Source organism: Bos taurus, chromosome 24, assembly GCF_002263795.3.
Source record: "Bos taurus isolate L1 Dominette 01449 registration number 42190680 breed Hereford chromosome 24, ARS-UCD2.0, whole genome shotgun sequence".
NCBI lineage: Eukaryota > Metazoa > Chordata > Mammalia > Artiodactyla > Bovidae > Bos > Bos taurus.
The window spans coordinates 35539215-35553505 of record NC_037351.1 but is presented as its reverse complement, the minus strand read 5'-3'; the positions used below and the strand labels follow the sequence as shown (position 1 = coordinate 35553505).

Below are 14291 nucleotides of genomic sequence, written 5' to 3'. Positions count from 1 at the left end.
GACGCTTCAGTGACGTAGCCCCACCCGATCCCGCGAGAAACGGCCTGTCGCGTCCCGAGAGGTCGCGGGGCCTTGGGCTGTGGACGCTCTCGCCTTCCTCAATGGCTTGTATTACATTTTAAAAGTGAAGAACCCTTGGCCTAGAAAGAAATTCTAAAGCTATATCTTGGTGTGTTGCCTGAGAAAAGCCACTCTTGTTGGAAAGACTTGGGGTCGACCGCGCCTTTCCGTGATAAAAGGAAGCCTGAAACAATTTCCACGTGTTCGTGAAATCGAAAAACAAAACCCTATTTTAGATGTTTCCTACAACTGAGGGGGACTCCCGCAAGTGATTTGCATTTCTATTTTCCCGCATCCTCACTCAAGGCCAGCAGCTGGAGTAAATGAATTAAGGCAGCTTTTTAAGTTAATGACAACCAGCCCTTTTCAGTTTTGCATACCAAATTTTTCAATATTAGTGAAATGTTTATAATATAAACACTGGGTGTAAAATATTTGATAATGCGTTTAAAAGGTACTAATACATGTACATGCAACAGCAGTCTTGAGTCAACTGTGTCTTGAGGGTATAGTAGATGCTCAATTAATTTCTTGCTGCATCTGGGGTTAGGAAGAATGACATGTGGGCTCTGTATGAAACATACTAAACACTATTTCTTTCCGTTCAGTAAAGTCAATGGTTTTTCTTTTTTCTTTCTCCTCTCATCTCAATTTTATTAATAGACAGTAAAGATAGACAAGCAAGATTTTTGAATCTTTCTGCTAAAGGGCACTTCTCAAACTCAAGGTTAAATTGTAACAGGAAAACATTCTGGGAAGACTATTATTTTTCACCCTCGGTTCAATTCAGTTCAGTTCAGTCGCTCAGTCGTGTCCGACTCTTTGCAACCCCATGAATCGCAGCACGCCAGACCTCCCTGTCCATCACCAACTCCTGGCGTTCACTCAGACTCACGTCCATCGAGTCAGTGATGCCATCCAGCCATCTCATCCTCTGTCCCCTTCTCCTCCTGCCCCTAATCCCTCCCAGCATCAGAGTCTTTTTCAATGAGTCAACTCTTCGCATGAGGTGGCCAAAGTACTGGAGTTTCAGCTTCAGCATCAGTCCTTCCAATGAACACCCAGGGCTGATCTCCTTCAGAATGGACTGGTTGGATCTCCTTGCAGTCCAAGGGACTCTCAAGAGTCTTCTCCAGCACCACAGTTCAAAAGCATCAATTCTTCCGCGCTCAGCCTTCTTCACAGTCCAACTCTCACATCCATACATGACAACTGGAAAAACCATAGCCTTGACTAGACGGACCTTTGTTGGCAAAGTAATGTCTCTGCTTTTGAATACGCTGTCTAGGTTGGTCATAACTTTCCTTCCAAGGAGTAAGCATCTTTTAATTTCATGGCTGCAGTCACCGTCTGCAGTGATTTTGGAGCCCCAAAAAATAAAATCTAACACTGTTTCTACTGTTTCCCCATCTATTTCCCATGAAGTGATGGGACCAGATGCCATGATCTTCATTTTCTGAATGTTGAGTTTTAAGCCAACTTTTTCACTCTCCTCTTTCACTTTCATCAAGAGGCTTTTCAGTTCCTCTTCACTTTCTGCCATAAGGGTGGTTATCATCTGCATTACTGAGGTTATTGATATTTCTCCCAGCAATCTTGATTCCAGCTTGTGTTTCTTCCATTCCAGCATTTCTCATGATGTACTCTGCATATAAGTTAAATAAGCAGGGTGACAATACGCTGTATATTTTCACCCTCAGGTCTGCCTAATCTGCTCAGCAAAAACAATGGTGCACCTTTTTTTTTTTTTTTTTTTTCCTTTGATCTGTGCCTCTGGCTTGAGATCTCAGTTCCTCAACCAGGGTAGGAAGCTGCCATAGCAGTAAAAGCCTGGAATCCTAACCACTAGGCCACTAGGGAACTTCCAGCATTTGTGTCTTTACAGGGCACAAAACCTTTATAAAATAAATCTAATCCTGAAGACAGTTTACAAAATAGCTGGCCATTTGGGTTAATCAGAGGGAAAAACAAGCACTAAGACTAGACTAAGGGAGTGTTTCAGGGAACATTGCGGGAGCCTCAGAGTTGGAATGTTCTTGTTTGGTTGTATGTTTGCTTAAAAAGGGTAAACTGTAATGCACAGGGAGCAGCTGTTTTAAATAATTTAATCTATTAACTCTATTTAATCCATCACCTGCTAGGCTGGCTTTTCCTCCATCAACCAGAGTCACTCTTCCCCTCCCCCCAGCACCTTCCTCATCCCACCCTGCCACACCCATACCATAGTATTAAAGTCATAGTAACCATAGTATTAAAGTCACCTGTAACTGCTTTGGGGCTGATGGTCCTGGGTTGTGCTGTTTGGATGGGGTGGATGTGGTTGTGCTGTCTCCAGATGCAGTGGGCTTTCTTTCTGATGGTCATTTGGGAAGAGAAGGCTCTGTTGAAAACTTGATCTTAGAAAACAGGCTTCAGACAGGGATGGGGACTCACGTTGTCTGCCTTAGCTTGAAAGCACCCCTGGGTGTTAGAAGCTAAGATGAGGTACAAAGGCGCAGTTTTCCAGCAAGGGATGCAGCAAGCAGTTTTCCAGTCAGTTACTACAGGACTGTTGATACTGGCCGGGGGCCAACTAAATATAGGCATTCTCTCCACCCGACACTGACCCAAAATGTCTCCACACATTTCCAACCATGTGTAGGATCCCAGACAGGAAATCTCCCAGATTGTCTGGTTGCAGTTACTCTTATGTGTTTACTTCTCTTTTGTTATACTGAGCTGTTTAGTTGCTCCCTGGAGAAGGGAATGGCAACCCACTCCAGTATTCTTGCCTGAAGAATCCATGGACAGAGGAGCCTGGTATGGGGTCGCAAAGAGTTAAACACGACTGAGGGACTAACACTTTAGTTGCTAGACTGGAATATCATTTATACCACAGGGTGAATCTCAGGATACAAGCTTAGACTCCCGGACCCACAAGGAGGTTCCTCTTCCATTGTGTTGCTTGGAGGATCTTGGTTTGATGATAGAGAGCCTGGTTTCTTTACTGGTGGCTGCTCCATAAATGAGTGATCCTTTCATATAAGTGCATCATTCATTCACCCAACAGCATTTATAGCACAGTGCCTCCCAGGCATCACCAAGACAGACAAGGTTCCTGGCACAAGAACTGACAGTCTAGCCCAGAGGAGCAATGGAAGTCCCTGAACAAGACACCTGCAGAGAGTGACAGGTGCGATGATGATTGTATAACCGGGTTCAGAAGGATTACTTTTGATCCCACCATTAGGAGAGGTCTCCTTGAGGAGGGTCACATTTGAGCTGAGACCTGAAAAGTGAAATGAAACCAGCAGGGGAAGATCTGGGGAGAGAAGAGTCCAACTTTGAATGCATTATACCCTCAGCTTTACTCAGCGCTTGCATCTATAGAAACACAAAGCAAAGATGATAGGGATGCTGAATCCTATCTCATTCTTGGAAGAAATCAGTTATCAGTTCAGTTGCTCAGTCGTGTCCAACTCTTCGACCCCGTGAATTGGAAGAAATAATCATTATTAATAGATCCATTAACTTATTGGGAGGAAAAAAAGCTCTTTCTTCTCATTAAGAGATCTATTTCTGTTAAAATTTTCACTGTGTTTAATAGTTGTAGAAATGTGTAATGTTTATTTTGATCAATTATGTACATGATAAATTATATGTACATATAACCCAATCCAGAATGAATATGATACCTAGATTTTTGTGCCTCAGGACTACCCAAAAAGCAAAAACTTTACGGTTATCATTTTATAGATAAAACCACTGAGGTTTAGAGAGATTAAGGGTCTTGCCTAATCAAACCCCTAGAAAATCTGGCAGCCAGGATTAAAATCCAGGTCAGCCTGCATGCAAAGGCTTTCTCTGACAGCTGCAGTGAGTCCAGTATTTCCCTTTCCTTCCTTCACTCTACAAATTGTTGATAAACATTGGCTATAAAATAGATTCCTTTTGTAACTTGCTTTTTTGGCAACTTTTTTGACAAATATGTCAAATATATGGTGGAATAGACTATTTGAGATTTACTGTACATTAAGTTATCCAGAATTCTATCAATAGTATACTTTTTTTCTATAGCCTTCAGATATAAGAGCTTTACCTTCATTTGAAATTGACTATGTTAAATGGACTGCCTTTGAACTTTAAGTCTACCTGACTAGCCTTCCTACCAAATAGCTCAAGACTGGGTGAAAAAAAATGTTTCAAAGGTTTTGAGTCCTCTCTTTAAATATATTGCTGTCTATAATTTGAAAGACTGACTATACATAGTCTATGTATGGAGTGACTGACTTTATATATCCCCAGTGTAATCCTTGGTGACACATACTGACAAATGAATCTCTTCTCATATTGCACCAAGGTCCAGATTCTGAGGTTAAGTAAGTGTCAGCCAAAAATATCTTGTGTTTTACATACAGTATGTATGGCCTTGTTAAAAGTCAGCACTGTTCTGTTAATTTTTAAAAGAATCTAAACAGTACGCCCATATGCATGGCAGCACTCTTCACAATGGCCAAGAGATGGAAGCCACCCGAGAGTCCATCTCCGGATGAATGGATAAACAAAATGTGATACATGTGTACAACAGAGTAGTATTCAGCCTTAAAGAGGAAAGAAATTCCAGCACATGCTACCACATAGGTTGAACCTTGGAGACATTAACGCTAAGTGAAATCAGCTAGTTGCAAAGGGACAAATATTCTACTTCATGGAATCATACCTAAAGTAGTCAGATTCATAGAGACAGAATGGTGGTTGTCAGGGTCTGGGAAATGGGAGTTAGTGTTTAATGGGGACAGAGTTTCAGTTTAGGAAGATGAAAAAAGTCTAGGAAATGGATGATGGTGATGGCTGCACAACAATATGAATTTCCTTAATGCCATTGAACTGTGCACTTAAAAATGATTCAAATAGTAAATTTTGTTATGCATATTTTACCATAAAAAACTATAGACAAGCTATAGATCTTTACTAAACAAAGGAATAAATTACAGATTTTTTTTCAATAAGTCAAATATTATATATTGTAAACTTAAAAGCAAATTGAAAGAAAAATTCTCTGTTAATTAGAAAGTGACATATTTGTAGTAGAAGTGATAGAACACAGACACCCTGGTGATTTAATATTTAATATACAAACTGTGAATATATCATAAAATACAGTGATATTTACATTTCATTTTCTAAAAAAGGAATGTTCACTTTTAATTCAGTTTGAATAGCTATTAAGCTGCCATTCAATATAAGAAAATTAATAGGACTGTACAATATGTACGGGCTTCCCTGGTGGCTCAGATGGTAAAGAATCTGCATAAGTGACATATTTTCCTGCAACTACGTTTACTTCATTATCTTATGTATTTCGAGATTTTCAGGTCTCAGCTGAAGAGGTAATTCTGTTTGCTGTGTATAGGATGTATCAGTTTTTACCTTTAAAAAAGCATCAATAATCAAAATATTAATAAATTACTTACAGAGGGCATTTTTTTCCTTTGAAATAAAGTCTAGTATGAGTCACAGAATAAATACTCTTGGCTTTTTTTTTTTTTTTACTCTTGGCTTTTGAAAAAGTTAACACATAGCAAAATAACAGAAAACTCATCTGTATGGATGTTTTTAATACTACTACTCAGGGATCTTCTCAGTTGCCCTGACTCATGAAACCTCTACAAAGGCCCTTGTCTCTGATGGGAAGATAAAGCACTCCTTCTGGAGTGCATTCTGCATGCACATAGTATTTACTCAGTAAACTTCTACTGCTTATGGCACACTACTTTATTCAATGCATTTCCTATGAGTGCCTTTCATTCTGATAATTACGGTAAGAACCAGTTCCCAAACGCTTACTAGATACTTGGGGCACGCAAGGCATTCTGTTAAAGCCTGTTACTGTGGATCCTGGCCACGGCAAACACATCGCAAACCAATCAATAAAGTGAGGCACTTAGGATACTAGATGAGTAGATGAGAATTCCAGGAGAGGGTTTTTAATATATGTTCTAACCTATAAAATCGGTATTCATGTTTTAATGAGCTACATTCTTGGACTAAGGACCTCACAAGTATTCATAGATTTGAAAGGAAATGACAAGGGTGTTTCTTTTCCTCCATCTTTACGGTTACTTTCCTTAGTATGTTGCTCTTTCAACTGATGGCAGGTTTGAGACCTTGATGTATTGATCTAATCAGAACACTGACAAAAACCTACCCACTGCCTTGACTAGGATGCACAAAAGAAATTCAACTAGTAAGCAAATTCTGAAAGATGTCTGTTCTCACAAATAATCAAAAACATAAATTTGTAATAGTAAAAAATTTCATTTATTAGTGAAGTTTTTACATCAAAACACTAGTTAGGATATGAGAAAGTATTAATAGGACTTTAGACATGGCTGCTATCAAATTTGGCAATATGTCTCAATCAAATGTGAACCTTTAAGCAAATAATTCTGTTTCCTGAAATCTATCTAAGAAGATAAGTAGTAAATGTGAATTAAAAATAAGCAAGCAGTTTTATGAAGACTGGGGATTGTGGATATATTTTGTCTTCTAAACATTTGGAATTTGTGATTGTTACTTTTAGAGTTAAAAAACTATTAAAAAAAATAATACTGCCTTTGCAAAAGATCACTCCGTGAGCCTTATTAATAAATAATTTGTCCACTATCTCGATTTTTCAACGTATTTCCAATTATCATTGTAGCCTCTTCATTCCAAAATCTGGGAAAGAATTTTATTGGAAATATTTTTATTATTCAGTCAGAAATAAGTTGTCAATCCCATTCGAGCACAAACCCGTTGTTTCGTTCCTCAAAATCCTGCAGTGTCCCTGTGCCCTAGGGAGTTGAAGCTCCAGGCACGGCTGCCCAGCCTCTCCACTCATTTTGTGAGACACCGGTATCCTTGCGGTCTTTTAATTGAGCTGGTCTTGGTTGCTTACAAGTGAAGAAAGAACTCAAACTCATAAGGGGGAGGTTTCTGGACAGAGGGAGGTGGCAAAGAGCCCTCGTGGAAGACCACCAGTTTAATAGGACTTCTCAGGGTCCCCAGTATCTAGGCACTTTAGTCTTTCTGTCTCCATTTGCTCACATTTTTCCCTAATTAAGGAATCTCTAGGGGAATATTTTCACCTTTCTGTATATTTTTTTTTTATTTATTTCATTTTTTGGCTGCACCACACTGCAGCCAACCAGGGATCAAACTCGCACCTCTTGCATTGGAAGAGTGGTGTCTCAACCATTGGACCACCAGGACGTCTTTCATCTTTATATTATGATCACATGATCATACATATATGATCAAACATATATATGATATATATCATATATTTGGAGGAGGGGAGGGAGAGAGAGAAAGAGGAAAGAAGAGGAAAAGATGAGGGAGATAGATGACAGACAGGAAAAGAAGAGAAAACAAGGAAATACGTCACCTGAGAAGTTTCTCCCCCATGGAAAGTAAAGACACTTTCCACTCCCAGAGGGCCCCTTAGGGCACTCACTAAATGCCACCTCGAATTACTATTTTGTGCATCTTTTCTCTCCTAAACTCATTGTTTTCTTCTCCACAGTACCTGGGTCTTGTGCCTTCACTTAAAGTGAAAGTGAAAGTGTTAGCTGCTCAGTTGTGTCTGATTCCTTGTGACCCTATGGACTGTAGCCCACCAGGCTCCTCTGTCCATGGAAATCTCCAGGCAAGAATACTGGAGTGGGTAGCCATTCCCTTCTCCAGGGGATCTTCCTGACCCAGGGATCGAAACTGGGTCTCTTGCATTGCTGGCAGATTCTTTACCGTCTCAGCCACTAGGGAAGTCCCGTGCCTTCACTTAGAAGATGCTAAAAAGATATTGGTTGATTGATGTAACAACAACCTCTCCAACATTCAGAGATAAAGGGAGAGGCAGCGAATCTAGAAATACCCAGCTTAATTATACACTGATAGGGACCTACTAACAAGGTCCCTTATGAGTAATAACTTAGAATTAACATTTAATGCTTCTTTAAGATTGACCATTTTACCAAAGGAGAATACTATGTACAGTTCTAATTGTGCCATTAATTCAGAAGATTATCCTAACAGAGATGGTAATGTACGTCTGAAATGTCATTTAGTTGTTTTTCCTGTAGACCGAACAGATTTACATTTCGTCTTACTGTAGGATTACCATGGAATAGAAGTACTTATACTAAAGTTTAAAGATGAGAACACATTGATACAGTGTTCAATCTACATTTACCTAGCTATTTTAGCAACATATCTTCTAATTTGAAATCTCAAAATTATTTATTCATTATAGAAAATTGTAAAAATACCAAAAGATGAAAAGGTTAAAAAAAATCATCCATTTCCAACCGTAATTCCTGCCAACCCTTTTTATTTTTAATGCAGATTGTAGATTTTTTTTCGTTTTGATCATTACATTTATAGAGTTTTATACTCATTTTTCACTTTATTTTTTTCAACCAAATGTCCCAACAGGAACCAGTTTAATGTGGCAATTATGATTCAGAGAAAACTAAGTTAAAATTTGCCTCTACCCCCTACTGACTTGAGTAATTCATTTGGTTGCTCAGATAGTAAAGCATCTACCTGCAATGCAGGAGACCTGGGTTCCATCCCTGGATAGGGAAGATTTCCTGGAGAAGGAAATAGCAACCTGCTCCAGTATTCTTGTCTGAAGAATCCCATGGACAGAGGAGCCTGGTGGGCTACAGTCCAAGGGGTCTCAAAGAGTCAGACATGACTGAGCAACTAACACTTGGACCCTGAGTCTCAAGTTTCTTTTCTGGAAGATAGTAATAATAATATTTGCCTTATAGATAGGCTTAGAATAAACTCTTGTTCCAGCAGATGTCATGTCATGATTTAAATTTTATAAATATTTTTAATGGTTTTATAAGATATTTGGAGCATATTTAGCCACAGCTTTTAACCATTTCTGGTTTTTAGACATTCAGATGACATTCAGTTTTTAACAGTTTACTATTTTAAATAATTTGCAAATATTGATCTTGGGGTGGGAACTTCAATTCAATTTTAGATTTACTCCTTTGGATTGATTCCAGAAGTGGAATTATTATATTAAAAAGAAATTTGATGACTCTTGATATGTATAATTGAATAACTTTTCAAAAAGACAAAACCAGTTTGTTTCTGGCAATCACATATAAGAATTCTCATTTCATTGCATTCTATCAGGATTTTTTTTTTTAATTTGAAAATTCAATAGGTAAAAACTGCTAACTTGTCTTAGTTTTCATGCCTTTGATTATTAATGAGGTTGAATACGTTTTCAAGGTATTCAAAAGCTAGTTTTGTCATTTTTCCCTTTTAAGAACCATCTATTCCTATCAGCAAACGTCCCTAATCAAATACTCTGCTTACCAAGATTTAAAATGTTCCTTAAAATGCTGTACAGCTTTGGCCAGCATGTAGCTAATGAAGTCGGAACTCTCAGCACTTTCTTCAAGAGGGATGGTGAGTGTGAAATTAGAGGAAGGCAGAATGCTTATGTCTATCATCTTTTCATCTTGTTTGGAGAAATTTCCTTCGTGAACACCTGGAACTACCTAAGAAGCAGGATCATACAATAAAAGGTTATTAACTTTTAGCACACATTCAGGATTAATTTAATACCATGTTAGTCAGGATAGGCTAGGTTGTGCCTGAGGTAACAAATTAGTCCAGCATTCCAGTGGCTTCATACAACATAATTTATCTCTCGCTTATGTTACATGTCCCAGCACAAGGACTGTGAACCACCAAGATGTTCAAGACCCTGGTTAAGAGAGGAAGATCATGTCAGTCTGTGGTAGCACGTGTAACAACATATGGCTTTCTTTGTACCCTCAGTAGGGAAAGAGAATGCATAACCACACGCAGGCTCCTCTCTATCTCAGTCTACAAACAACTCTTCATTTTTGTCCGTCTCATTGGCCAGATCTTAACAAATGGTATCACTTAACTGCAAGAGAAGCTAAACAGTCTGAGTGAGTGGATGGAGTATTTGGTGAGTGCTCCTTCCCAGGAGGTGCTAGCGGTAAGGAATCTGCCTGCCAATGCAGGAGATGCAAAAGACGTGGGTCTAATCCCTGGGTCATGAAGATTCCCTGGAGGAAGGCATGGCAACCAACTCCAATATTCTTGCCTGGAGAATCCCATGGACAGAGGAGGCTATAGCACATAGGATCACAAAGAGTTGGACACAACAGAAGTGACTTAGCACACACACTGGCTGTGCCACAAATGGTAATGTGATACACCAAGTTTTATACTGAGTTTCTGTAGCAAATTTACACTTTATGGTTTTATGTGTAATTTTTGTAAGAACCAGTCATCCGAAATGCACATCATTTACTCTCTTAATGAGTTCTCAAGTGTATATACTTTGACTTAATTAAATGAAACTGTAATGACATGCAACTTGTAATCTAAAGAGAATTATATTGAAAATATTTTCAAATATACCTCCTTATAAGAAAAAAAAAACAAAATATTAAGAAGTCAAATAAAAATTGGTGATTTCTTGACTCTAGTTTACAAAGCTACCATAGCTTTCCTTTTTTGCCTTTTGGTAATTAAATAAAACACATTGAATTAGACATAAAGCATCTGTGTCTATCTCAATAAATAATTATAATGCTAATACCCATGTAACTGCAACCTAAAGCACAGAGCTTTTTTTACCTGCTGGAATTTGTGTATTTTTCACAGAAGATTCCTCTTCAGTATGTGCTGTTTTATAGATTTGTACTTTCGATTACATGATGAACTAAGAGTTGTCTTAAGAAAAATAACTTTTACAGGCAGTTCAGCCCAAGGATCCTGAAGAAAAATTGTTTGACCTTGAACCCCAGTTCTACCATTTACTAGCTGTGTGATCTCAGACACGTTGTGTAGCTTCTCTGTACCTTATCTGAAAATTTTGTAAAACAATTATACTTACCTTATAGGAACACTGAGGGTATTCAATTATATAATACATGGGGAAAGTTCTTAGAATATTGCCTGACAAATAGTAAGTGCTTTTTAGTGGTAATTATTATTAGAAAAATGTATCACCAAAAATGATGTGATTTTACTTTATATGGAGCTTTTTGTATGGAAATGCCTTTGTTATGAATATCAACAAAATTCTGCAAAGAAATTACCTTCAATTAAAAAATAAATACATTTAAAATATCAAAAATTTTAGTTAAATCAGTTAATGTTACTCAGAGACACTAGAATGGAAGCAAATAAAGCATAGAATGGAAATCTTGATGATGATAAAAAGAATTAAATACTGCCTCTACTCTTCTGAAGATTGAATACACCACTAAAATTTTTCTTAAAATTTCATTTTTCCCCATTCCTTACAAGAATTTTTATCCTTAAACTAAAAGTCTGTATTTGTCAGGATGAACACATATGTCAAAATATGTCAAATTATTTTATATCCTAAGGAATGATCTAGCTAATGAAGTAACAGGATTAGAGAGTCAGCAGGAATTGACAGTGGCTTTCAAAACCTTTTGACTATGGTCTGTGGTTACAAACAAGTTTGTTACCATGACTCAAAAACACACGTCTAGAAAACAAACTTATGATAACAAAGGGGAAAAGGGGGAGGGATAAATTAGGAATTTATCTATATATAAAATAGATAAATAACAAGGACCTCCTAGAGCACAGGGAACTACTTTCAATACCTTGTAATAACCTATAATGAAAAACAATCTGAAAAGAATATATTTATAAAACAATAACTTTGCTGTACATCTGAAACTAATGCAACATTGTAAATCAACTACACTCCAATAAAAAGAAAAAAGAAAAAAAGTCTTATGTATAATGTGTGTGTACGTGTGTGTGTGTTAAGTCACTTCAGTCCTGTCTGACTCTTTGTGACCCTATGGACTGTAGCCCACCAGGCTCCTCTGTCTATGGGATTCTCCAGGCAAAAAAAAAAAAAAAAAGAATACTGGAGTGGGTTGCCATGCCCTCTTCCAGGGAATCTTCCTGACCCAGGGATCGAACCCACGTCTCTTGTGTCTCCTGCATTGGCAGGCAGGTTCTTTACCACTAGCGCCCCCTGGGAAGCCCTGTATGATGTATCCACACATATAAACAGACATATGGAAATGAAAGTTTCATGACATACGCGTCTGACTTATTAAATACAATGCACTCTAATGTTTTTTTCTTCTAGTCTGTCCTATTCCGTTTTCTGTTTGTTTGTTTTGTTTTAATGTGCTGGTTGTGACTCTAAACTTATTTCTCAACCACTGACCTCGTAGTTTGAAAGACAGTGACTCACTAGGATACAAGATGTCAGGTCAGATTGCCAAGAAGCAGAGCCTCGGCGTCTGACACAGTGATTTACGAAGAGTGCTTTCAGGTAGAGCTTTTAAGGGGATGAGGCAAGCAAGACAGAGAAGAGGGAGAAGCTAATTCAGGAAGTGGCTTCAGGTGAGCTCCAGCCTCAGCCTGATCCTGAGAGATAAGTGGCTCCAAGGACAACCCTTTGGAGAAGGTTGCAGGGGTGAGCAGTTAGCATCGGTCTGGGGAGGGCACTAACATTACATGCTGCACAAAATACTGCACCTCCGATAGCTCTGCCCAGTGATTCCTGTAGCCAGGTCTTTTTAGGAGCCCACCAACACCAGCCTCATCGGGAACCACTAGCCTGTGCATCGTGTATTAACGTCATATGTGTGTGTGTGGAGTCGGGGAGCATTAGGAAAGAAATTCAACCACTGTTTTATGTTATGCAACAGGAGTTATGGATGAGAAGTGGGAGAGATATGGTACAAGTGCAACTTAAGATGGCAATCTGATTATTTGTGAATATTAATATAAAAATGTGTTTAATTCTCAAAGTAAGTCAGCAGCTTATTGTGTCAAAAGCTGGTGAGAGCTATAATTTACAGAGCTCTTGTTTCAGATAAGGAATCTATACTCATCACTTTACAGGCACCCATATTAAAGTAGCTATTTTTGTTCCCATTTTCCAGGTGGAATTTTCCCAAACTCACTCAGCTGATAAGTTTCAGAGCCAGCTTTTGAACTCAAGTTTCTTTACCTGAAAATCTTCTCTCTTAGAAACAATATTGGCCAGGTTTCTTCAAGGTTACCTGTTTCAGTTATATCACACTATAGCTCTCTGTGAATTATAGCTATAATTCACACTATATATAGTTCTTATTAGAATTAGCCATCACTGGGGGCTTCCCTGGTGGCTCCGGGGTAAAGAATCTGCCTGCCAATGCAGGAGACACAGTTTCGATCCCTGATTTGAGAAGATCCCATGTGCCACGGGGCAACTCAGTGCATGCGCCACAGTGACTGAGGCCACATGCCCTAGAGCCTGTGCTCCTGAAGAAGAGAAGCCACTGCCATGAAAAGCCTGTACACTACAGCTAGAGAAAACCCCACACAGCAAAAGCCCCTGCATAGCCAAAGACAAATAAATAATACTGTAAAAAGAATAATAAAGTGCAGTGATTAAAACAAAGAATTAGCCATCTCTGGATTAGAAAGTATTTTGTGTTTTAAGTTGGTTTTGTCTATAGAGTGTCTTGTTTTCTAAAGGCCATGCACAAGTCAGCCTGAGTACAATCACAATGTATGAATATCCTCCTGCAGCTTGTTGTCAAATTCAGATGGAATTAATAAGAAACAGAAAAATCAATGTATGCACATGTAATCTCCATATCTGTTCTTGGCTCTCCATTACCTTTATGAAACTGAAGATGTTCTCGCTTCCTGGGGTCTGGCTGGCCAGCTCTGTTACCCAACCAAACTGCTCTCTCATCTTCTCCATCAGATACGTGGTGTCCTCCAAGTGATGCTGGGTCATCTGGAGTACCTGGGCATACTGCTGATTGGATATGTTGACCAACTCAAGGGCCTCATCCGCCTTTGTGTATAGTTCAGGAACAGCAGGGCAGTCTAGCAAAGAAGGAAGTAACAGGGTAAAGGAAAAGGTCCATGGGCTTTGGAGTTGGGTAGTGTAAATTTAGGGCCTTCCCAAGGAGGCCTGGCGTGCTGTAATTCATGGGGTCGCAAAGAGTCGGACACGACTGAGCGACTGAACTGAAGTGAACTGGTGGCTCAGCCCTAAAGAACCCGCCTGCAATGCGGGAGACACAGGAGACACAGGTTTGATCCCTGTCTTGGGAAGATCCCCTGGAGGAGGGCGTGGTAACCCACTCCAGTATTCTTGCCTGGAGAGTCCCATGGACAGAGAAGCCTAGTGGGCTACAGCCCATGGG

At 39.0% G+C, this 14291-nt stretch overlaps 1 protein-coding gene across 3 annotated transcripts in view; it reads right to left on the bottom strand.

Moving 5' to 3' along the window:
- Positions 1-5352: 5352 nt before the first annotated feature.
- CLUL1 (clusterin like 1) overlaps positions 5353-14291 on the bottom strand; it is a 29178-nt gene continuing 20239 nt past the window's right edge. For 2 of the 3 annotated variants that reach the window (XM_024984268.2, XM_059880813.1), the window contains 2 exons: positions 13754-13968; positions 5353-9605 (listed from right to left, as the gene is read on the bottom strand). In XM_024984268.2, coding sequence (XP_024840036.1) covers positions 9417-9605; positions 13754-13968 — 404 coding nt within the window. In that variant the 3' untranslated portion in view covers positions 5353-9416. 3 annotated transcript variants of the gene reach the window in all.